The sequence below is a fragment of the Jaculus jaculus genome, chromosome 6 (genome assembly GCF_020740685.1).
Source record: "Jaculus jaculus isolate mJacJac1 chromosome 6, mJacJac1.mat.Y.cur, whole genome shotgun sequence".
NCBI lineage: Eukaryota > Metazoa > Chordata > Mammalia > Rodentia > Dipodidae > Jaculus > Jaculus jaculus.
Window position 1 is genome coordinate 144652350 of NC_059107.1, and position 26520 is coordinate 144678869.

The 26520-nt window shown below is 42.6% G+C and overlaps 1 protein-coding gene across 2 annotated transcripts in view; it reads left to right on the forward strand.

Annotated features, from left to right (window-relative positions):
- Positions 1 to 7191: 7191 nt before the first annotated feature.
- Chpt1 (choline phosphotransferase 1) overlaps positions 7192 to 26520 on the forward strand; it is a 28851-nt gene continuing 9522 nt past the window's right edge. For both annotated transcript variants that reach the window (XM_004650554.2, XR_006637780.1), the window contains exons 1-4: positions 7192 to 7464; positions 16549 to 16696; positions 19160 to 19301; positions 20339 to 20423. In XM_004650554.2, the coding sequence (XP_004650611.2) occupies positions 7192 to 7464; positions 16549 to 16696; positions 19160 to 19301; positions 20339 to 20423 (648 nt within the window). The remainder of the gene's footprint in view (positions 7465 to 16548; positions 16697 to 19159; positions 19302 to 20338; positions 20424 to 26520) is intronic.

The window sequence follows — 26520 nt, forward strand, 5'->3', positions numbered from 1 at the left end:
CATTTAGGAAGGACAGTGTTACCTGAGGAAAAACTTCATTGGCAGTTTATATTCTAACCAGGACCCAAAGGTAGACTTATAGTACCGTTGTGCTAGATTATGTAAGGGTGCAAGGCGTGATAGTCTGGCGAGAGGATGACAGACCTCCGTGCATTTGTAGCCAGTTGAAAATCCTTTTTATTCAACAGGAGACTGAGAGGAGCTCATGCCAGAAGATGCTGTCAGTGAAGAAGCTGGGGCACAGCGTTTTTAAATGCAAAGTACCCTAAATAGTAATGGCATCAGTGTCAGATGTAGGTCTGGCAACCTAAGAACTGCAGTCATTTCACTTGGATATCCTGGAGGTACCTTATTTACACATCTGAGCCATGTTTGAGGTCATGGGAAGTCTTGAAAGTGTTATCAATGCAGATGTGGCCCTCCTGGGCAGTTAGGGAGTTTGCAACTGAATGGGACCCTAGAAAGTGTTACTTTATTCCTCCCCCTCACAAAAAAAATGGATTCTCAGGGCCTAGTTTATCTCAGCTGTTACAACCCAGGACAGGATGGCCTTATCTTAGCCCAAAGGTGTTACAAAAGTTTGCCTTTTAAATAAATATGTAATAAAAATATAGGGGCTGGAGGGATATCTTAGTGATTAAGGCATTTGCCTGCAAAGCCAAAGAACCCAGGTTCAATTCCCCAGAACCCACATTAGCCAGATGCACAAGGGGCACACGTGTCTGGAGTTCGTTTTCAATGGCTGGAGGCCCTAGCTTGCCCATTCTCTCTCTCTCTCTCTGTCTGACAAATAAATAAATTTAAAAAAAAAAGTAGGGCTGGAGAGATGGCTTAGTGGTTAAGCGCTTGCCTGTGAAGCCTAAGGACCCCGGTTCGAGGCTCCGTTCCCCAGGTCCCACGTTAGCCAGATGCACAAGGGGGCGCACGCGTCTGGAGTTCGTTTGCAGAGGCTGGAAGCCCTGGCGCGCCCATTCTCTCTCTCTCCCTCTATCTGTCTTTCTCTCTGTGTCTGTCGCTCTCAAATATATAAATAAAAAAAATTAAAAAAAAAAAGAAAAAAAAATAGAGAGAGAGTATAATTTCGAACACCCATTTATCCATTTTATTTATTTATTTTTTGTTTTGTTTTGTTTTTTGAGGTAGGGTCTCACTCTAACTGGGGTTGACCTAGACTTCACTATGTGTTCTCAGGATTCATGGCGATCCTCCTACCTCTGCCTCCCTGGTGCTGGGATTAAAGGCATGAGCCACCACGCTTGACCTTTCTTCTAATTTTTAACTTTAAATGCTTGCATAAGCATGGGTGGGGTGATATTTACTGGGGAATAGATAACTTATCAGTGGCTATACCACTGACCAACGTAACTCCTTTTCTCCTAGTAACCATCAACCGCCAACAGCTGCCTACTCTGAGAGGAGTGGGCTCTTGTGAGTCCCTACCCCATCCACGATGGATCGTTGATGGGTTCAGGCTTGTGCAAGAAACCCTTACTGATGTGAGTTTGTCTTCCTTTCTTCTCTCTACTCCTTCCCTTCTTTGCCCTGGAAAGAGCAGTCCAAAGAAGAACTGAGTCCTGGGCTGGAGAGATGACTTAATGGTTAAGGTACTTGCCTGAGAAGCCTAAGGACCCAGGTTTGATTCCCCAGTACCCACATAAACCAGATATACAAGGTGGCACATGCATACCGAGTTCATTTGCAGTGGCTAGTGGACCTGGTGCACCCATTCTCTATCTGCCTCTCATGATCTCATAAATAAATAAATAAAATATTTTTTAAAAAAATGAAAATTCTTAATTGGGCATGGTGGCACATCCCTTTAATCCCAGCACTTGGGAGGCAGAGGTAGGAGGATTACCGTTAGTTCAAGGTCACCCTGAGACTAGATAGTGAATTCCAGGTCAGCCTGGACCAGAGTGAGACCCTACCTCAAAAAATTTTTAAAAAGAAAGAAGGAAAGAAGGAAAATTCTTGAGGATCCCAGACTTAAAAATTCAGAAGTCTACATTTCAACAGGATCTCTAATGATTCTGGCCTTCATTTATCTTGAACAGCCCAGGTTCCAGCACTCTTGCATCTAATTTCTTGCAAAGATATTTATTTGAGGCCATGTTTTCTCAGCTATCCTAAAGGGGGCAAAATCCTCTTGTTTACTCTATGCTTAAAAGTTTTTATTAGTGTACATTCATTATACAAAATAATGGATTTCATTAGGATATTTTTATGCAGTTTACCATGTGCTTCAATCATATTCCTACCTCCTTCTATTACCACTAGACAACCTCTTTCCCTCTTCTGCTGTCCCTTCTCTTTATTGTTTTGTTGTTTGTTTTTGTTTTTTGAGGTAAGGTCTCACTCTAGCTGAGGTTGACTTGGAATTCACTATGTAGTCTCAGGTGGCCTCGAACTCACGGCGATCCTCCTACCTCTGCCTCCCAAGTGCTGGGCTTAAAAGCGTGCACCACCATGCCCAACTTGTCCCCTTCTTAAGGAAAAGATATTCTGATATATGTGCCTGAGTTACTTTTCACATCATGGTGACATTCCTGACGGAAGCAATTTAAAGGAGGAAGGGTTGATTTGGGCTCATGATTTCATGGCTGCAGGTCACAGATGCTCCTCATATATTGGTGAACAGGAAGCAAATTGCTTTGGCTGGACCCAGAAGTGCATCATAGCTTTGGTGTCCGCCTGCAGAAGTGCCCTCCTATTAGTTAGGCCACACATCCCAAAAGCTCCCAACTTCTCCCAAAACAGTACCACCAGCTGGGGACCAAGTGCCAGCTTGAGTCATGAGAATAATGAGTCTGTGGGGGAACATTACAAATTCAAGTCATAACATCCTTCTCTGATATTCCAGATAATGTCCTAACTTAACATCCAAACATGATTTCATCTGTTACTCCTAAAACCCCTAAGGCACAAACAGTAAGAGCTTACTATGGATTTTAGGCAACCCACGTTACTGACAAAAGGGGCCTTTTGAAAAAGGGGCTTCCCTCTGATGTTCCTCAAATCATACCATGAAAAACATTTCAAAGCAGTATGCTATGAACTCAGAAAAGGATAATAAATTTTTTAAAAAATGACCAAAAGTGAGCCGAGCATGGTGGCGAATACCTTTAATCCCAGCACTCGGGAGGTAGAGGTAGGAGGATCGCCATGAGTTTGAGGCCACCCTGAGACTCCATAGTGAATTCCAGGTCAGACTGGGCTAGAATGAGTCCTTACCTTGAAAAACAAACAAACAAACAAACAAGCAAAAATAAATAAATAAATTTAAAAAAATAAAATGACCAAAGGATGTTAACAAGATTTAGTGCTAAGAAGTGTGTCTCCAGAGGAGAGCAGTTTTCTTAACCCTCAATTGCTTTTGCAATTTCAGATAAAAAGTACAATTACCACATCTCTGGGATTCTATTGTGAAATTTTTTTTCTGATCTTGAATAGGAAATTAGACATTTTCAGAGCAGAGTGCAAAGGTTTTAGTTGATTTGTTATTAAACATTACAGATCTAATCATATACCATAGTCTAATAATAAAATTGAACTTTAGAGGCCAGGCATGGTGGTGCATGCTTTTAATCCCAGCACTCAGGAAGCAGAGATTGGAGGATCACTGTGAGTTCAAGGCAACCCTGAGACTACATAGTGAATTCCAGGTCAGTCTGGGCTAGAGTGAAACTCTACCTTGAAAAACCAAAACTAAAAATAAAAATAAAATTGAACTTTAGGATCTCAAAGTTTAAAACTATAAAGATATGCATCCAAGTAAGTGAAATAAAAGCAAGTATTTATACCATTGACTTCAATCATAAATACTCCAGCCTGTAGCTCAAAGGCTCATAATTGTGAACACTTTAATACAAATGACAGTGTTAATTCTAGCCAGGTGATATCTTTTTTTTAAAAAAAATCATCTTATATGAATTGTCCATATTTACTAGACACAGTGTGATAATTTGATATGTACATATGAGATGTGATGATCAGGCTGGAGCCCAGGTAATTTACTGATTGAAACCATACCTTTTTCCAAACCAATGGAAATTGTTGCTCTTTGAAAAATATTATTTATTTATTTGACAGAGAAAGATGGGGAGAGAGAGAGAGGGAATGGGCATGCCAGGTCCTCTAGCCACTGCAAATGAACTCCAGATGCATGTATCCCCCTTGTGCATCTGGCTAACATGGGTTCTGGGGAATCTAACCTAGGTCCTTTGGCTTTGCAGGCTAACACCTTAACCACTAAGCCAGCCCCAATCAGTGGGTTTTAAAGTGGTTATTTCACACATAGCTGTATCTAACTGGCTGCATGCAACTCTATAATATTTTGAGGGGAAGATGGCCTACATGTGAAGATTGTTAGAGAAAATTTTAAATGTGAGTACAAGTTACAAAGAACTATAGTAAAACCAATACCTAAAGCAAGATGTCCTTTCTCTTTTGAGAAAAAAAAATATGCTAGAAAACAAACACTAGAAATTGTTCCTCCTACTGTTATTTTGGTGCATAACTCTTCGTGTAGGATTAAGATTTGATTGTTAGCCAGGCATGGTGGCTCATGCCTTTAATCCCAGCACTCAAGAGGCAGAGGTAGGAGGAGTGCCATGAGTTCAAGGCCATCCTGAGACTACATAATTAATTCCAGGTCAGCTTGGGCTTGGGCCAGAGTGAGACTCTACCTCTGAAAACCAAAAAAAGTAAAAAGAAAAAAGATTTGATTGTTGCACATAAAACCTACATGATATCCAGGAGCTGGTCTGTTCATTTTGACAAAAATCCCTATCTAAAATGCTTGGGACCGGAAGTCCATATTGGTTTTGGAATTTTTTTTTTAGAACTCAAAATATATGCGTATGCCTAAGGAAACTTTTTTTAGAGGTAGAATCTTGCTCTAGCCCAAGCTGGCCTAGAATTCACTATGTAGTCTTAAAGTGGCCTCAAACTCACTGTAATCCTCCTACCTCTGTCTCCCTCTCCTGAGTGCTGGGATTAAAGGTGTTCACCACCATACCCAGCTGTAAAAAAAAAAAAAAAAAAATCTTTTAAAAAAGTAGGTATCTCCACTTTTACCAGATGTAAATTCAACTTAGTTACAAGTGAATCTCTTAGTATGCTAGTTCCTTTCTTGCATCTATATAACTTTTCACATTAAAAGTTAAGAAAGGGGCTGGAGAGATGGCTTAGCGGTTAAGCGCTTGCCTGTGAAGCCTAAGGACCTCGGTTCGAGGCTCGGTTCCCCAGGTCCCACGTTAGCCAGATGCACAAGGGGGCGCACGCATCTGGAGTTCGTTTGCAGAGGCTGGAAGCCCTGGCGCGCCCATTCTCTCTCTCTCTCCCTCTATCTGCCTTTCTCTCTGTGTCTGACGCTCTCAAATAAAAAAATAAAAAATTAAAAAAAAAAAAAAGTTAAGAAAGGCCAAGGTTAGTGGTGCATGCCTACAGTCCCAGATACTGGGGAATCTGAGGCAAGGAGATCACAGGCTTGAGGCCAGTCTGGGCAACTTAGCAAGACCCTATCTCACAAAGTAAAGGAACACTGGGGATATAGCTTAGTGGTAGAGTATCAGATGATAGGTTCAATGCCAAATATCACAAAAAAATTTAGGAGAAATATATACAATGCATGGTTTGGTCTACATACCCCCATATTTCTCTAAGGTAGGGGCTGCCAAACTTTTCTGTGAAGGGTCAAGTAGTAAATAGACTTTGCAAGCCATATAATCTCATATAATTTCTGGAACATACTGGAACAAAGTTGGCTTTATTCACAGAGATGAAATTTAAATTTCATAAATCCAAAATTCATGAAGTATTACTCTTTTGATCTTTTTATTTTACAGTTATTTAAAATCTAAAAACCATACTTCCCCAGTAGACTGGAGGAAAACAGAAGGTTCGAGGTCTGTTCTGCCTGCGGGCAGCAGTTTGCTAACCTCTGCTCTGAAACACTGTAATGCAAAACTCATCTGCGGATCCACGTTGCCCAATACAAGTATCTGAAAGTAGTTTCATAGCTCCTCTTGTTGTGCCTTCGAAAGTGCCGATCAGCAACAAGTGGCAGACCTATCTCTGGTTAGGCAATAAACATGTTTATGACAGGACGTCCCCTGTCCAAGTGGGTGCATTGTGAGGTAAGGGGCTGATGATCTTCCATGGTGTGGCAGGCTGCCTGCTCTGTGGTGCAGAGAGGGAGGTCAGGCCTGGACTCCTGCCCTGTTTCCCAAGGAAGGGCATGTCTAAAAATATCAATCGCTGTGGGTCAAGTGGTCTGAAAAACAAGCATTGGTTTCAAACAGTTAGCCACCCTGTTTGATAGTAACGGTTTCTGAAGCTAATACATGGATGGTGATGGGGCAGGGGTAGCTTCCCGGCATGCTGGAAGAGAGCATGGTGTTTAGCAAGCAGGACAGAAGGGACCATCCTGCTGGTGGGCCAAGATCTGCAACATCATCTTCTTGGAAGTGGTTAGCCAAAGGGCAGAGGGCAGAGCCACATCAGAACACAGTTGTGTCTACCACCACAAAGCAGGACTCAGCTCTGCCAGCTGTCTAGACTAGCGAGGGGTCTGTCACCAGAACGTGGGCAGAGGCATGGGAGAAGAAATTAGACCTTCGAGTCAAGTGCACAAAGCCCTTGGGGAAAGCAATCGAGTAAGAAATGCTACAGGGGCCGAAGAGACATCTTAGTGGTTAAGGCGTATGGCTGCAAAGCCTAAGGACCCAGGTTCCATTCTCCAGAACCCACATAAGCCAGCTGCACAGGGTGGCGTGTGCGTCTGGAGTTCTTTTGAGTGTACATTCTCTCTATCTGCCCCCCTCTCTCAAATAAATAAATAAATTTAAATATATATATATATATATATATATATATGTATATATGTATATTACAGTGGGCGGGCGGGTTCTAATTGAGTGGCCAAGCTTGAGAAAGCGCCCGCCAGTGCGACCCTCGCGGCGCCCCCAGCCCGGCCCCTCCTGAAGACCCAGAAGTCCCGCCCCTCCCACGAGGCCACGCCCACTCGCGAAGCCCCGCCCTCAGCCCGCCCCGCCGCGTCCCCTGGCTGCTCTGGTCTTCTCGGCGGGCGAGGCAGGCCCCGGGCGCCTCGCCCTCGCTCCGCTCTCCCCGCCCCCCCGCGCGGGCCGCGGGCTGGGCTGTGCCGGGTCGCCGCGGGCCCGCTGGGCGGCCATGGCGGCGGGCGCCGGGCCCAGGCCGGGGCCTCGCTGGCTGAAGGCGCTGGGCGAGCCGCTGAGCGCGGCGCAGCTACGGCGGCTGGAGGACCACCGCTACAACTCGGCGGGCGTGTCCCTGCTCGAGCCGCCGCTGCAGCTCTACTGGACCTGGCTGCTCCAGTGGATCCCGCTCTGGCTGGCCCCCAACACCATCACCCTCGTCGGCCTCGCCATCAACCTGCTCACCACGCTCCTGCTCATCTCCTACTGCCCCACGGTCACCGAGGAGGTAGGACTCACTTGCTCACCCGCTCCGCAAAGTGCGGCCTCCCCCGCCCCAAGCCTGGTCAGCCTCAGGTCCCTAGAAGCAATAGTCCCCCCTTCCCCGGCCTCGGAGGGGCCACTGTCCTAGTCCCGTGACCGTCCGGATTGTCCTGGGCCGGGCAGCGGAGGGGCTGTCAAGGTCATCAGCCGGTTCACATCACCATCCGCGCAGACGTGTGTGCCTGATGGACCAGTAGTCCTTACTTTGCACACTGAAGACTGAACACTTCATTCTGCAGCCTGCCTTTGGTGTGGCCAGTTGGACAAGCCCAAGATGCCCTTTGGACACTTATAATCTATGACTGGTTGTTACTGATAAAAGATAAGCTACTTTTAGGAAGTCACTTCCTCTTTGTTTCACTGACTTATCAAAAACAAACTAGGGGACTGGAAAGACAATAATCCTTATAGGCATTGAAACCCAGAGGGTCATAAAAGCTTTCTTTATTTTATCAGTTCTCATTATGTCTGCCCAAAGAGGAGTAAATACTTTGGGTATTGCATGGCACATTTGTCGGCATTGCTTTCTTTTCTTTACCCTTTGTAACGACATTTGAGAGGAGAGCCTGCAGAAAACTGAGAGCTGAGGCTGGGTAACAGGAATACAATGGAAATATTTCATACCCTGCACCCATGCAAACATCAAAAATATGCTTAATGGGACCTACATCTATATGATATTGATATCATATATATATATATATATATATATATATATATATATATATTTCATATATATATATGTGTGTGTGTGTGTGTGTGTGTGTGTGTGTGTGTGTGTGTTTAAAGTAAGTGGTTTCAGGCCTTAGCTTTCCATCCCTGTTTCTAGCATTCCCAGGCACAGGGCATCAGGATGAAAAGATCGCTGACTTGCTATTAAAGGACTTGGCTTCTCATCCACCTCTGCCACAACAGACCAAGCGGATCTGTTTTCTCATGTTGAAAATAGGAAATAATACCTGCCAGACCGATTTTACAAGGAGGCACTGAGGAGAAAATGATGTATGCAGATAAATGTTGAACACCATAGTTTGCTCAACAAATTAAAACTACTTCTCAACACATTAAAAATATGCTGTTATAGCCGGACGTGGTGGTGCACGCCTTTAATCCCAGCACTTGGGAGGCAGAGGTAGATTGCCATGAGTTTGAGGCCACCCTGAGACTACATAATGAGTTCCAGGTCAGCCTCTGCTAGAGCAAGACCCTCTCTCGAAAAAAAAAATATATATGTATTGTTATTAGAGCTGGGGAGATGGCTTGCCACACAAGTGTGCATGAGGACCTGAAATTGGATCCTCAGAGCCTACTTAAAAGGCTGAGCAAAGCAGTGTACCCCTATAATCCCAGTGCTGAGGAAGCTGAGCCAAGAGGATCCCTGGAGCTAGTAGCTGGCTTTATCTGTTCATATAGTTTATAATGCTGATTATATGTCTGTGTCAATAGTAACAAACTATTATAATTTTGGTTTGGGTAGTACTGGGGATTGAACCCAGGATCTTGCACATGCTAGGCAAGAGGTCTACCACTGAACTGTATCTCTAGACCACTCCTCTTTTATTTTATTTTTTATTGTGAGAGGGCCTTGCTACATTAACGCAGGCTATCCTTGAACTTGATTCAGGCAGAGGTTGCTCACCATTCTTTATAGGAAAAAGAAAAAAAAAACCTTAGTATTTCCTAAATTATGGCATGAATGAAATAACAGTGCAATTGCACATTACACACACACACACACATTCAAACACAGATAACCTCGGGGTAATTCAACCCTGGCTCTTGCTTAGCCAAGCAGGATCACCAGCATCCCATATTCTTGCTGCTGGCTTTTGGGACACCAGTATTCAAAAGTGTGCAATTGGCAGGAAAAAAAATCTGGTTTCTACAAAGCTAGCCCTGAAGAAAATCTGGGGGCTAGTTCCTCAAAGTTCTGTCTTTCCTGCTCAAGGGTGCAAGGATTTGATTTCTATGAAGAAGGCCAGAGGGCAGCGAGGCAAGGCTGCGGGCAGACAGTCTTGTCTAGACAGGACTATGTGTTCATCACAGTGGACTTCAGTCTTCTGTAGGTTGCTAGTAAAGAAAAGTGTTGTCAAGGCCATCTGGGTTCTGGGAGTCTCAAGCAAGGTTTATCACTTTAACATTTAAGTGGGGTTTCTCCTCAGCCAATGGTATGGGGAGAGGCAGAAAGACAACAGGAAGTAGGGAGCTCCTATTACAGGAATATTCAATCACAGAACACTCCACACATGCATTTTTAGCTAGTGTATACTGACTCCATTCTCTTTATTTTTTGGACGTTTTGGTCTTTCTTCTCAATCTATGCGCACACGCATGTTGGTACTCTCTCAAGAGCTTGTCTATAGCAGCTGGGTGCCAAGCTTGCCCAGGTCAAAATTGACTAAATGCTTTCTCTTATTTATAACATTATTCCAGGAAGTCAAATAACTGTGATTATATCTGCTTTTGTACTACTAATAAAGATTTTTTTTTGATTGGGGAAATGATAAAAGACAATAATATATACAGATTCCTGCTTAGATTTTTAAGGTAGGTATTGTTTCTTTGAGATCTAATATTTCCTTTTATCACTATTCTTTTTTTTTTTTTAAGCCAGCTCAGGAATTTGTTTACCATCATTTATTAAGGCAGGAGTCTTGTAAGGGAGTTACCTTTCTTATTAAAAGAAAATATATGTCCTCATCTGCCAGAAAATCAATGTTTTAGAAGCAGGATAAAGTGTAGAATGACGGGAGCTAAGGTCTTGAAATTTAAGGAGGCACTTGAAGGGACTTGGGAGCAAATACTTTCATAAACTCTCAGCTGAGATGCCTCCTGGGCTCACTCTACATCCAACCATGTGTAGAGGGAGCCTTTCAGGTCATGTGAAGGTAGCTTTCTTTTGTGGCTCCTCCCTTGGGTGCCTGTGGCTTTACCATACTTAATTTCTAAGACATAAGCTATTTCTCCCGTCAAGTCCTGGGTCAAGTATTGATGAAGCATGGTATTGAGTTACAAAGAAAGAACCATAAGTCCTACTTGGTCCATTGTACTGGAGCATGAGCTTCAAACCTGTTGGGTTTTGTGAAGTTAAATAACAGAACAGAGGGCTGGAGAGAAGGCTCACTTGTTTGCAAAGCCTGGTGGCCTGAGTTCAGTTCACCAGTACCCATGTAAAACAGATGCACAAAGTGGCACATGCATCTGGAGTTCATTTGCAGTGGTGGGAGGCCCTTGTGCACCCATTCTCTCTCTCTCTCTCTATCTGCCTCTGTTTCAAATAAATAAATAAATAAATAAATAATTTTTTTTTTAAAGACCAGAACAAGAGCCAGGCACTGTGGTGCACTTGCGAAGTAGACATAGGAGTATCATGAGTTCAAGGCCAGCCTGAGTCTACATAGTGAATTCCAGGTTAGCCTGGGCTAGAGCAAGACCCTTCCTCAAAAAGAAAAAAAGAGCAGAACAGGTAGTGAGGACATGCAGTACTGTTGATGCTGATGATAGAGGGGGATGAGAGTTCTCTTCATCCCCTCACTCTTCTGTTCCCATTAGCAAAGTTAAAGGCTGACATTTTCAACTAGAACTCTGGTGAGTACTAAAGAAGTAAGAAAACTCAGAACTTACTCACTGGGAAGAAAAATAAAGGCCCCTGTCAAAGTAGGAACTCCTCAGGTCATGAGAAAGCCCTTTGGTCCCAGAGTGCTGGTTAACTGTATTCAGAGGAGATGTCTGGTTCCCTTTTCCTCAGCTTATAACCTACCTTATATCATAAAAATGAAGGTGCTGTCTTAATTGCTGGAGCCAGAGGTCCTGGCTGAAGCCAGCAAGCCCTTGGGGCTATCCTGCTTGGCTTGTCAGAGAATGTTCTTCCCTTTCCTGACCACCAGAAAGCTCTGGGCCTTGCCAAGCCACAGGTTGGCGCCTCCCTCTGCAAACAATGAAGTGCCCTGCCAGTCATAGGCTCCCTCATCATATCTCACACAGTGTGGGTCAGAGCCATATAGGGGTTAGAACTAATATAGAACATTAGTACTGAGGAGCGAGGCTGTTACTGTTGTAAATGATTACTAATCATGTGGTTTGGAACACGTTTGTGAGGTGAATGTGGAAGAGTTTGGAGGTGCAGGCTAGAGAAGCCCTAGGATGCAGTAAGCAGAGCTTCATGGAACATTCTGGAGGGAGTTTGGAAAACCAGAATTCTTAGAGCAATACAAGCAGCGTAGGCTCAGTCATGAGGTTTCAGACAGGAACAAGGACTCTACTGAGAACTAGCCTGGAGGTTTTCTGGCAAAGACTTTTGTCAGAGACCCAGAGGCTCCTAAGAGCTCATCACTGAAGTAGACTTAAAACACACCCAACACGGCTCAGGGAATTTGCAGAAGAGAGGGTGGAAAGATTGTTAGAGCCGCAAGTTGGGACATCATGCCCAGAGGCACTGCCTCTCCCCAACAACTGACTGCTACTCCCACAAAGCATAACTCACAACTCCCACAGGGAAATCCTTTGACCCCGATGAGGAGGGCCCTCTTCAGAAAGGAGGCAGGGATGACAAAAAGCACGGTCATTCCTCTCTGTCTCTGCTTCCTGACTGTGGATGCAACGTGCCCATAAGCCTCATGCTCCAATGCCACACCTTCTGCCATGATGGATGGGCTCCTCAGTCTGTGAGCCAGAATAAACCCTTCCTTAAGTTGCTTTGATCAGATATTTTGTCACAGTAGCAAGAAAAGTTACTAAATACAACTAGATTTTATTTACTGTTTTCCTCTATACCAACTTTAAACTGAGACTTAAAAACTTGGATTTATCATAAGCCTTAATATACATAAAATCATAAGCTATGCTGTATTAGAGAATTTTTCAAAATACATCAAAAATTTCCAAAATACATTAAAATAAACACACAGATACTAAGCCAAACAATTCACCCATGTGTCTCCTAAAATCATCTTGTATTACTGACCCTCAGTAATAGAATAGCAACAGTTAATGTCAGCTGAACTCCTTTTAGTCACAGATACTTTTATAAGAAAGTTATAACAATTCACCAGGTTCATACAATGAGATAGGTACAATAATTATACTGTGTTTTGGGTTTTATTTTTTTTCCATTCAGAGACTAAGGCACTGAAAAGCTATGTAGCTTGTCTAAGTTATTTAGTCAGTAAGTGACATGGCAAGAACCTGGTGCAAATTGAGTCCAACAACCACACTCCTAGCCACTGTGCCAGAAAACCTGGAGCTTGTCTTCTTTCCTTGGAAGCTGTTGCTGGCACCTGTTACTTCATGGGGAAAAGTTAGGTCTTCAGTTGAATTTCATTGTCTATGTATTTTGGTCCTATGCAGATTTTCAAAACCACAATGCACACTATAGCTCAGTGAGGGGTCCGTATTGTAGAATCAAAGAGGGCCAGATAAAAATCATACTACTGGGGCTAGAGAGATGACTCAGGGGTTAAGACACTTGCCTGCAAAGCCTAAAAAATTGGGTTTGATTCCCCATTACCCATGTAAAGCCAGGTGCACAAAGTGGTGCATGCATCTGGAGTTCATTTTCAACGTCTGGAGGCCCTGGTGTGCCCATTTTCTCCGCCCCCCCCCCCCGTCTTTTTCTGCTTACTAAATAAATAAGTAAAATACTTTTAAAAATCACATTACAGGGCAGTGAAGATGGCTTAGTGCTTAAGGAACTTGCCTACAAAGCCAAGGTTTGATTCCCTAGGACCCACATAAGCCAGATGCACAGTGGCGCATGTGTCTGGAGCTTGTTTGTAGCAGCTAAAGCCCTGGCACACCTATATATTCTCTCTCTGTCAAATAAACAAAAAAATTACATTACATAAATCTAGAGTGTAAACACATCTTGGAGGTGATGTAGTCTAATATTTTCATTTAAAAAAGAGCCAGTCCCAGCACTCAGGAGGCAAAGGTGGGAGGATCACCGTGAGTTCGAGGCTACCCTGAGACTACATAGTGAATTCCAGGTTAGCCTGGGCTAGAGCAAGACCCTACCTCAATAAATAAATAAGAAGAGCAAAGACTTTTTTTTTTTCAGGAAACCTAATACTGCAAAGTCTGAGTTGTTAAGGAAGTTTGTGCAGCAAGCAGAGATGTGTTGCTGTTCAGTATCTAAGTAGTGTCTTTCCTTTGTTTTTCTGACTGTGAGCTCAGTCACACATATTTTCATGAATACCCAGGAGACATAATTGATCTGTGAGTGTTCCTTTTGATAGAGTTAATTTTATTTATTTTTTAACTTTTTATTGACAACCTGCATACATGTATACAATATGCCATAATCATAATAACCTCCCTCCACCTTCTTTTGTCCCCCTCCCCTATTTCCTGAATCACTTCTTTCCAGCTAGTCTCTCTTCTAGTTTGTGTATTTAATCTATCTTCTACTTTGATATCATAATTTTTCCCCTCATATTATGCAGGTCTTATCAGCCACTGTGAGATCATGAGTGCCATAGCCACTCTGTGTCTGGAAGACAGTATTTAAAAAGCACTCCTCCCGGGCTGGAGAGATGGCTTAGCAGTTAAGCGCTTGCCTGTGAAGCCTAAGGACCCCGCCCGGTTCGAGGCTCGGTTCCCCAGGTCCCACGTTAGCCAGATACACAAGGGGGTGCACGCGTCTGGAGTTCGTTTGCAGAGGCTGGAAGCCCTGGCGCGCCTATTCTCTCTCTCCTTCTATCTGTCTTTCTCTCTGTGTCTGTCGCTCTCAAATTAAAAAAAAAAAAAAAAAGCACTCCTCCCCCTTCCTTTGGCCCTTACATTCTGTGTGTCACCTGTTCCACAATGGTCCCTGAGCCTTGGAGGAAGTGATAGAGATGTCTCAGTGCTAAACATTCACTGTCTCTTTTTCTCAGCACTCAGTCTCCTCAGTGGTCACCACCCTCTGAAAAGAAAGGCTTCTCTAACCAAAAGTGACAGTTGCATTAATATGTTGGCATACATATAAGTATTTAGAGAGTAATTTGGTGGGCATACTGTATTCATTTAGCCAACCAGCAGTAATAGTCTCCCTAGGATTTATGACCCCTCAGCCATAGGCTTTTGATTAGGTGTTTTGTTTTGTTTTTCAAGGTAGAGTCTTGCTATAGCCCAGGCTGACCTGGAATTCACAGTGTATTCTCAGGGTGGCCTCAAACTCACAGCAGTCTTCCTACCTCAGCCTTCCAAATGTTGAGATTAAAGGTATGTACCACCACACCCGGCTTGATTAGGTTTTTAATATTATGAAGGAATACCTTCTCTTACAGCAAGCAAGGTTTTTTTTTTTAATTACTTATTTGTGTGTGTGTGTGTGCGCGCGCGCGCGCGCATGCTCGCGTGCGTACTTATGTGCCAGGGTCTCATGCTGCTGCAAATGAATGCCTATCTGGCTTTATGTGGGTGACTGGGAAACTGAATCCAGGTCAGCAGGCTTTGCAAGCAAGTGCCTTTCCCCACTGCGCCATCTCCCTAGCCCCACCAGAGTTCATTTTAACAAAGGCAATTGCCACATGTTGTAGTTCAGAACTCTGGTTAACTTCCTTCCATATGCCTTGAATTAAGGTTAGTGAAGCATCTCATAATACACACAGACTTAAGTTTATGAGAAGCTGTTCATTTAGGAAGAAGAGCTACATTTAAAGACTCCTGGATTCCGTCTTCTCTGAGCTTTACTCTTTTGGATGCTGCTACCTCAGGGCTGTAGCCTCTAGCCAGTTGGTGGTTGCCGCTGTCTACAGCCTGTGACAGCAGTTGTCCAGTTCTGCTGCCGAGTCATCTTGAGTGTGTTCCAGGTCAGTGTGGGCTAGAGTGAGACCCTACCATGAAAAGGAGAGGGGGCTAGAGAGATGGCTCAGCAGTTAAGGCACTTGCCTGCAAAGCCTAACAACTCAGATTCAATTCTCCAGTACCCACAAAAAGCCAGATGCATAAAGTGGCCCATGCATCTGGAGTTTGTTTGCAGCACTGGAGGCCTGAGCGTGCACATGTGTGCTCTCTCTTTCTACTTGCAAATAATTTTTTTTAAAAAGGGGGGATGCAGCTAGAGAGATGGCCTAGTGTAGAGAGATGGCCTAGTGGGTAAGGCACTTGCCTGCATAGCCAAAGGACTTCAGTTCAATTCCCCAGGACCCATGTAAGCCAAATATACAAGGGGGCACATGCATCTGGAGTTCATTTGCAGTGGCTGGAGGACCTGACACACCCATTCTTATCCCCCACCACTGCCTCTTTCTCTCTCGTTCTCTCAAATAACTTAAAAATAAATAATAAAGAGGGGGGAAAGGCAGTGCCATACATGAATAGCATTAAGTTACAAGAGCTGTGGCTAGGAATTGTGATCGGGTTTCTTTGGTTTTTTTTTTTTTTTTCTTTTGGATTTTCGAGGTAGGGTCTCACTCTAGCCCAGGCTGACCTGGAATTCACTATGTAGTCTCGCCTAGAACTTACGACGATCCTCCTACCTCTGCCTACCAAGTGCTGGGATTAAAGGCGTGCGCCACCACGTGTTTTTTTTTTTTTTTTTTTTTTTTTTGAGGTAGAGTCTCTCTCTCGCCCAGGCTGACCTAGAATTCACTATGTAGTCTTAGGGTAGCCTCAAACTCATGGCCATCTTCCTATCTCTGCCTCTCAAATGCTGGGATTAAAGGCATGTGCCACCATGCCCAGCTGGTGATCAGCTTATCCATTGAATGGTGTTTTCCATAAGACAAACTTCCGTGACCCTCTCTGCCCAGATGACTAGAGGTAATTCATTTGATTTCTTTTTTTTTCTTTTGGTTTTTCGAGGTAGGGTCTCACTCTGGTCCAGGCTGACCTGGAATTAACTCTGTAGTCTCAGGGTGGCCTCGAACTCATGGCAATCCTCCTACCTCTGCCTCCCGAGTGCTGGGATTAAAGGCATGCGCCACCATGCCCGGCTTTGATTTCTCCACGTAATACTCATCTGAAGAAGGATAAAATGTGAGCAAGAGAGTATGTCTGCTGGCTTCAGTTTTCTATTTGTAAACAGAAGCTTCTTGTCACTTATACTATTAATTACATTCATTCGTAGGCACCATACTGGACATACCTTTTATGTGCCCTGGGACTCTTTATCTACCAGTCACTGGATGCTATTGATGGGAAACAAGCCAGAAGAACAAATTCTTGCTCTCCTTTAGGGGAGCTTTTTGACCATGGCTGTGACTCTCTTTCCACAGGTAAATAAGCAGAATGTTTTTTTCTTCCTGTAGTTTCATTTTGCAATGATAGCATAAAAACTAAAATGAACCGAATTGTTTGTTCCGTTTTGTGTAGAGGTATATGTTTGGAAGCAGTTTTACACATCATGTTTTAGAAGTATGTTCAACAATTCACTTTGTGTTAAAATGGCAGTATTGTGAGATTCTAGCCCGTCCCATCTTCAGAGCATGCGCCTGCCTCTCACTCCCTACATCCAGCCTGAGAGTTCCTTTGCCTCAGTAGACCAGGTTGAAGTCCATTGTCAACTGCAAGCAGTTAGGGGAAATAGATCTTTGTACCTCTTCAAACTCTTAAGATTAAGAATTTGAGTGGGGAATGGAGTAGGCTTGATGGACACTGAGGGAAAGAGGCAACCTACATAGTGGCCTCATAGCAGCCAGTGCAGTCACAAACCTATATTCCAGCAAGGCTACTCCAATGTGCCTGATTGAAGTGATCGGTAATAGGTTTTTTGCTTCATTATAATGACTTCTCCACACCATTAGCCTTGCAAAACTTCCTGCTCCCTTCATGCATCTGATGTCCTACCAGATCCCAAATGCTCCACAAAAGGACAGAAAGAGGCATTAAAGTCCATTCTGGGGTGGGGGGAATCCACTCTAAGAATTCACAGTTTTTCCCCTCCTCAACTCTGCTCTCTATTATAATGTTTGCCCATAACATGAGCTACGCAAGATCCAGAGCTGCAAATCTTTCTCTTAAGAAGGTAACCTACTATTAGGTGCTATTTTTCTGTTTGTTTATGGTACTAGGGATTGAGTTCAGGAACTTGTGCCTGCTTGGGACGTGGTCTACCACTGAAATGTATCCTTGGCCGCCTTCTTTTTTTAAATTTTTTGTTTATTTTTATTTATTTATTTTGACAGTGACAGAGAAAGAGAGAAAGAATGGGCACGCCAGGGCCTCCAGCCACTGCAAACGAACTCCAGACATGTGTACCCCTTATGCGTCAGGCTAACATGGGTCGTAGGGAATCAAGCCTCGAATCGGGGTCCTTAGGCTTTACGGGCAAGCACTTAACCACTAAGCAATCTCTCCAGCTCATCCTTGGCCTTCTTACTGCTTTTAAAAATATTTTTATTTGGACCTGGAGAAATGGCTGTGTGGTTAAGGTGCTTCTGTGCAAATCCTAATGACCTGGGTTCATTTCCCTAGTACCCACGTACAACCAGATGCACAAAGTGGTGCAAACATCTAGAGTTTGTTTGCAATAGCTAGAGGCACTAGCATGCTCATTCTGTCTGCATGTCCAATCTCTCTCTCTCTGCATCTCTTCTATCTCTCTCTCTCTGCTTGCAAATAAATAAGTAAAAATAATTTTTAGAATCTTCATGAAATATTTTTATTTGCTTATTTAAAGAGACACGGATGCAGAGAGAAAGAGACAGGGTATGAGCATTCTGGGACCTACTGCCACTGCAAACAAACTCCAGACACATGCACTACTTCATGCAGCTAGCTTCTTGGGGACTGGGGAATTGAACACAGGATGTCAGGATTTGCAAGCAAGTGCATGCGACTGGGGAATTGAACACAGGATGTCAGGATTTGCAAGCAAGTGCATGCAACTTCTTTAACTGCTGGGCCACCTCTCCAGTACCATCTTTTTACTTTTAAATTTGACACAGGATCTCACTAAGTTGCCAAGGCTGTCTATGAATTCACTCTGTGACCCAGGTGAACCTTGAACTGCAATCTTCTCTCCTCAGCTTTCTTACCAGCTGGGATCACAGTACTTTTCTTATGCAGTTCTCTCCCTCTCCATGCCTGTGATTAAATCTATATGAAAACCCATTCTTTACCCAAAAAAAAGTATTTATTTGAGAGAGATGGTGAGAGAGACAGTGAAAGAGTATGGGTGTGCCAGAGCCTCCTGATGCTACAAACCAGCTCCAGAGGAAAACTGAGTCATCAGGCTTTGCAAGCAAGTGCCTTTAACTGCTGAGCCATCTCTCCAGCCCAAAGTTCTTTTATTGTTATTTTTTTTTTAGTTGTCATACAGAAATTTAGATTTCAGGAGCTGGAGAGATGGGTCAGTGATTAAAGCACTTGCCTGCAAACTTGATGGCCTTGATTTGATTCCCCAGTACCCACATAAAGCCAGATGCACAAAGTGTTACATGCATTTGGAGTTTGTTTGCAGTGGCAGGAGGTCCTGTTGTGTCCATGCTCATTCATTTTTCTCTCTCTTTCTGTCTCTCTCTGCCTCTTTCTCTGTCTTGTTCTCAAATAAATAAGTTAATATATATATGTATGTATGTATGTATGTATGTATGTATGTATATGTGTGTGTATGTATATGTGTGTGTGTGTATATATATATATATATATATATATATATATATATATATATATATATCTGTTCTGGTATTTTTCAAATAAAATTTGTTTTAGTGATTCTTAACCCTTGTTTCTTTCAGTATTTATGGCCATTGGGGCTTCAATTGCTGTCCGCCTGGGAACGCATCCTGACTGGTTGTTTTTCTGCTCTTTCATTGGGATGTTCATGTTTTATTGTGCTCACTGGCAGACTTATGTGTCAGGCATATTGAGATTTGGGAAGTAAGTTTGCTTATTAAGTTCTACATTTAAAAATATACTTGGATATGTTGCTCAGTGGTAGATCGCTTGCCTATCATGTGTATGACCTTAGGTTCAGTCCATACTACTATGAAATAAAGGAAGAGGGAGGGGAGGGAGGGAGGAAAGAGGGAAGAAGGGAGGAGGGAAGGAAGAAAGAAAGAGGAGAGAGAAAGAGAGAAAAAGAGAAAGAAAGAAAGTCTCAGGCTGGCATTGAACTTACAGTGATTTCCTATCTCTGCCTCTCAAGTGCTAGAACTAAAGGTGTGTACATGTGCACCACCACTTCTGGATTGATCAGTGCTTTCTTTCTTTCTTTTTTCTTTTTCTCTTTGTTTTGTTTTATTTTTTTGAGGTAGGGTTTCAGTCTAGCTCAGGCTGACCTGGAATTTACTATGTAATATCAGGGTGGCCTCGAACTCACAGAGATCCTCTGCCTACCTACCTCTGCCTCCTGCGTGCTGGGATTAAAGGTATGCACCAGCACGCCTGGCATGATCAGTGCTTTCTTAAGAGAAATTTAAACATGTCTGTATTGGGCAAAACATGTCTGTGAAAATCCAAAAATTATAGCTATTAGTAACTTAATAAGGAAAACTTAGAATTCTGCCTAATTTATGTGAAATTAACTTAGAAGCATTTAAAAATTTGCCCTGAGTCATATGGTTGTTTGTGTATCATTATAATCATTGTGATTTTTTTCAAAAATACATAATTGTTTTTAAAAATTCAAACCACAGCCAAGTATGTAAAGTAGAAAATAAAAGTCTTCTATAATTGCATGATAACTACCAGCAATTTGGTACATGTTATACAAGTTTTCCCTCTGAGTATTCACACTTGTGTGAGCACATGCCATTCTTTCCCACTTAGTGTCATCAACCCATAGCTCAATGAGAAGGAACCTGAAAACAAGCAAGACCTATGCATATACACTGCATCTTTGATATGTATATGATTATCCTTCATGTTCAAGAGTTTGGTTTACAGAGACCTCACATGTTCTTTGTCCTCTGTAGAGTGGATGTAACTGAGATTCAGGTGGCTTTAGTGATCGTCTTTGTGTTGTCTACATTTGGAGGAGCAACAATGTGGGACTACACGGTAAGTCTGAACATTTAAATTTATATTTAAGTACTTTTAAATATTTAGGAAAAATATTACATTGTTTCTTCAGCAATCCTTAGAGTTATCCCTTTTGTAAGCTTTTCCCTTCATTTAATAATGTTAATATTCTATATACCTTATAATGTTTTTTTCTTTGATGCATGGATATTTTACCATATAGAAGAAAATAGTCCTATTTCCTTAATATAAAATAGGGGAAAAAAGCTGGGCATGGTGGTGCACACCTTTAATCCCAGCACTCAGGAGGCAGAGGTAGGAGGATCACCATGAGTTCAAGGCCAGTCTGGGACTACAGAGTGAGTTCCAAGTCAGCCTGGGCTAGGGTGAGACACTACCTTGAAAAAAACAAAACCAATAAACAAATAAAAAGAAAGGGGGAAAAGGAGAAAATAATCCACGGAAATTCTTTTTTCCACACCACAATTTATGACATAAAATATGTTTTTTAAAGAATCTGTGGGAGAAGGGAGGGTAGAGAGATGGCTCAGTGGTTAAAGGCACTTGTGAAGCCTGCTGGCTCAGATTCAGTTCCCCAGGACCCACATAAAACCAGATACACAGAGTGGCACATCAATCTGGATTTGTTTGCAGTGTCAAGAGGCCCTGGCATGCCCATTCTCCCTTTCTCTCATTCTCTCTTTGCTTACAAAAATAATAATAATAATAATTTTAAAAAATAGAGCCAGGGGCTGGAGAGATGGCTTAGCAATTAAGGCGCTTGCCTGCAAAGACTAAAGACCCATGTTTGACTTTCCAGATCCCACATAAGCCAGATGCACAAAGGTGAGGCAAGCACAAGGTCACACATGCCCAGTAGGAGGCACAAGTGTCTGGAGTTCAGTTGTAGTGGCTGAGGCCCTGGTACACCAGTTCTCTCTTTCTCTGTCTCTAAAAAAATATAAATAAATAATAGAAACAGGCATGGTGGTGTATGCCTTTAATCCCAGCATTTGGGAGGCAGAGGTAGGAGGATCACCATGAGTTCAAGGCCACCCTGAGACTACGTAGTGAATTCCAGGTCAGGCTGGGCTACAGTAAAACTCTACCTTGAAAAAACAATAAACAAATAAATAAAAATCAATAAGGTTGGGGAGATGGTTTAGCAGTTCCAGACACTTGCTTATAAAGCCTGCTAACCAAATGTACAAAGTGGTGCATTCATCTGGAATTCTAGGGCAAGAAGCCCTAGCCCACACACATTCACTTACTGTCTCTTGTCTATCTGTCTCTCTCTCTCTCCTCATCAATAAATTTAAACAATTTTTTTGTGTTTCTTTTTTTTTTTTTGAGGTAGGGTCTCTCTGTAGCCCAGGCTGACCTGGGATTCACTATGTAGTCTCAGGCTAGCCTCAAATTCCCAGTAATCCCCCTACTCAGCCTCCCAAGTGCTGGGATAAAAGGTGTGCACCACCAGGGCAGGCCTAAATAAAATATTTTGAAAGTCTAGCTTGGTCACACACACCTGTAATCCCAGCACTTGAGAAGTGGAAACAGGAGGTTCAGGAATTCAAGGTCATTCTCTGCTACATAGCGATTTTGAAGCCAGCCTGAGCTATATGTGACTGTCTCAAAATGTATATAGTAATAAATAAAATAAACCTACTTTGAGGTGAGCATTCCCTATCAGAAATGTTTTCATTTCCTGCTTTATTAGTGACTTGGGTCCATTTATGACTAGTTGGTATCTAGGGGCCACTGCTACAGATGCAAGCTTTGCTTAAAAAGAGAATTTATGAAGAAAATCATTTTTGTCATCACAGCACAAATCTACAACACTGGCCAACTTAACTCCCAACTTTCTGCCCATAGTGTTAAAAGGAAGGCAGCAGCTAACAACTAACATTGATTCATTCAGCATGATTTTGTTCCTAAATATTTTGCCATCAGTTTCATCTGCCCCTCAGAACAATCCTGTGAAATAGATATTACCATTATTTTGTTTTATAAGTACTTTTTAGAATGATTAATTTAGAGTTGGGAAGATCACTGATTGGTAAGCTCTTGCCATACAAGTGTGAGGTTCACATCCCCAGAACCCAAGTAAAGCCAGATGTGGCAGCAGGTGTCTTATCATCCCAGTAATCTTACGGCAAAATGATAGGCAAAGAAGAGAAACCTCAAAAGCCCGTGGGCCAGCTGACCTCATTGAGACTCTGCCTTAGAAAGGAAAAAGTGGAAAGTGAGGACCAACACCTGAGGCTGTCCTCTGGCTCTATTGCAGCTACCTTCATGTTGCTGCCACACAGCGGCCAACAAAAGCAGCTGGTGGGAGGAAAAGATTTATTTTGGATTACAGTCTGGAGGGGAAGCTCCATGATGTCAGGGAAAACAATGGTATGAGCAGAGGGTGGACCTAACCTCCTGGCTAACATCAGGTGGGCCACACCAACAAGAGAGTGTGCCAAACACTGGCAAGGAAAAGCTGGCTGTAACACCCATAAGCCCTACCCCAGAAACACCTCCTCCAGCAAGGCTCTAATTCCCAAATTGCCATCAGCTGGGGATCAAGCATTCAGACCAAATGAGTTTATGGGAGATACCTAGTTCAAACCACCACAGGCTCTCATCTCAAGCCATGGCACACCCACACACACCTCTCTCTCTCTCTCTCTCTCTCTCTCTCTCTCTCTCTCTCTCTCTCTCTCACACACACACACACACACACACACACACAGAGAGAGAGAGAGAGAGAGAGAAGGAAGGAGGGAGGGGGAGAGAGAGACATATACAATTATTGTGTCTAGAGTCATATGGGAGTACTGAACTAGAAACTAGGCTAGTGACTGCAGACTATGAACTTGTAATCTCTAACCAGTAAGATAGCAAGAGATTCAAAACCGTATGAACTCTTATGATCCAGAAACCAGACTCATTGGTCTTTACTAAAAGAAGTTGAAAATTGTCTATACCAGAACCTGCATACAAATGTTTATAATAGCTTTATTCATAATTGCTGTAACTTGGAAACAACCAGGATGTCCTTCAGTAGATGAACAAACTGTGGTAGGCAGTGAGTATTATTCAATGGTAAAAAGAAATGAGTTGTCAAGACACAAAAAGACATAGAGGAGCCTTAGAAGTTTACTAGCTTCCTGAAAGCAGGAAGCTTTCTGAAAAGGCTGAATACTATATGATTCCAAGTGGAATCAATTCTGGAAAAGGCAAGATAATAAAAAAGATGAATGGTTACTAGGAGTTTGGGGGAGGGAAGGTTGAAAAGTGGAACACAAGGGATTATTTTAAGGCATTGAAACTACTTTGCATAATAATATAATGCCTTATAACTGTCATTCTACATTCATTCACCATCCATATGGAATATGCCATGTAAAGATAACCCTGTTGTTACTTATGAGCTTTGATGATGATAATGTACCATTGAAGATTTATCAGTATTAACAAATGAACTGATGGGAATATTGCTAGTGGGGTGTGGACAAGAGGTATGTGGGAATGCTGACTTACCCAGCCATTTTTACTATGTACCTGAAACTGCTCTAACAATAAAATCTTATTTAAAAAATTCAGGGTATGAGACTACATAGTGAATTCCAGGTCAGCCTGGGCTAGAGTGAGACACTACCTAAAAAAAAAAAAAAAAAATCAGTGTAAGATTTCCCTGTGGCATTTAACTTTCACAATGCCAATGACTGTTCATATTAGTAGGCTTAGAAATAGACTTTGAAAATACTTTAAAAACTTATCTGCGCTGGGCGTGGTGGCGCACGCCTTTAATCCCAACACTTTGGCAGCAGAGGTAGGAGGATTGCTTTGAGTTCAAGGCCACCTCAGAGTACATAGTGAATTTCAGGTCAGCCTGAGCTAGAGTGAGACCCTATCTCAAAAAAACAAACAAACAAACAAACAAAAAAACCCTTATTTGCTGGGCGTGGTGGCACATGCCTTTAATCCCAGCACATGGGAGGAGAAGTAGGAGGATCACTCAAGGCCACCCTGAGACTACAGAGTGAGTTCCAGGTCAGCCTGGGCTAGAGTGAGACCTACCATTGCAAAAAAAAATCGTATTTATTTTTAGTTTGTCAAGGTAGGGTCTCACTTTAGCCCAGGCTGACCTGGAATTCACTCTGTAGTCTCCGGGTGGCCTCAAACTCACAACGATTCTCCTATCTCTGCCTTCCAAGTGCTGAAATTAAAGGCATGTGCCCACACCTGGCTCAAACAACTTCTTTTGTTTCTTCTCCTCCCAGTTTTCTTCCTCCCCCTCTTGTTGTACCCTCTCCCCACCATAGCTTCCTTTTCTCTTCATATTATATGTTTTCTTTTGGTCCCCCCTTCCTTGCCCGTCAACTCTTGTTCCTCTCTCATGGTCTCCTATCTTGATTCATAGCCTATACTCACTCTCAGACCTCTTAAATACAAAAGTTAAGATATACATATGAGAAAGAGCACACAGTATTTGTCTGTCTGGGCCTAGGTTACTTCAGTATATTCTTTTCCAATTACATCCATTTTCCTTCAAATTTCAGATTCCATTTCTCCTTATAGCTGAATGAAGTTCTATCATGCACCACATTTTCATTATTCAGTTATCAAGTGAGGGACATCTAGGTGGATTCTGGCATGAACATACTTTCCTTCAAGGCAGTTATATTCCTTCTAATCATGTAAAGTCAAGGATATTCTGTCATAGGCCCACACACTATGTTGGATGGATGCTGTCTCTCTCATGATAACTGTTAAGCTGGCATCCATGCAGTGATGTATGCAGCTAAGAAGCACTTGAGCAAGTCTAGTCATTAAGTTAGGTACAGCTGCCATAAAGTTCAAACCAAATCTTGAAATTGTTTCATTAGACATTTTGGCAATAACATAAGAAGGAAACATACCTGGCTTACTCTCACAGTTGATGGTACTTATTAAAAAATATTATTTATATTTGCAAGGCGGGGGATGGAAATGGGCATGCCAGGGTCTTGTGCCACTACAAACGAACTCCATATGCATGCTATGTTGGGCATCTGACTTTATGTGGGTACTAGGGAATCAAACCCCAACTATTAGGCTTTGCAAGCAGGTGCCTTTGATCACTGAGCCATCACCCCAGTCCAGTACCTGTTTGATACAGATTTTTTTTTTTTTAATTTTACTTGTTTCCTTGAAAGAGAGTACCAGGGCCTTTTGCCACTGCAAATGAACTCTCTACACATGTTCCACTTTGTGCATTTGGCTTTATGTGGGTACTGGGGGTTTGAACCAGGCCCTTCAGGCTTTGCAAGCAAGTGCCTTTAACCACTGTGCACTCTCCCTAGCCCTGATACAGTTTTTTTGATATTTAATTATTATAGTTTCTATAGATTTTTGGTACAATCTTTCACAGTCTATCTTCAAACTAGTAGCCTATAACACCTGACAATTCATTGTTACTGTTTTCTAAATCCTTTGCTGCCTTGGGAAGTTGTCTTGAACAGCAATTAACCAACAGGTAAATATACTGCTGGAGGTTTAATCCTGAATATTACACAAGTGTCTGCATGTACACATAGGGTATTTGTCATCTTTATGGTACAGATCACAATCTCTGCCTTTCCAGTAAGATTGCCTTCCAGATGCCACTAACTTTTAGTGAACTACCCTTTTTCATGTTTAAGTCAGATAAAGATTTGTGAGATGAACTAGTTATAGTTCTATCAATGGTCTAAACTTACTTGGTGGATTTGCTTTTCACTTTGTAAAGCAATCTCAGAAAAAGTTTTCATTTATATTGCAGAGGTTAAGATTTGATTATAAGAAAAAGGATAGCCTGTGCTGAGAGATGGCTTAGTGGTTAAGGTGCTTGCCTGCAAAGCCTAAGGACCCATGTTTGACTCTCCAAATCCCATGTTAGCCAGTTGCACAAAGGTGAGGCAAGTGCAAGGTCACACATGCTCAGTAGGTGTCACAAGTCTGGAGTTTGATTGCAGTGGCTGAGGCCCTGGTGTGCCAATTCTCTCTCTCTCCCTCTCACTCTCTCTAAAATTAAAAAAAAAAAAAAAAAGGAGAGGCTGGGTGTGGTGGCACATGCCTTTAATCCCAGTGTTTGAGAGGAAGAGGTAGGAGGATCATCATGAGTTCA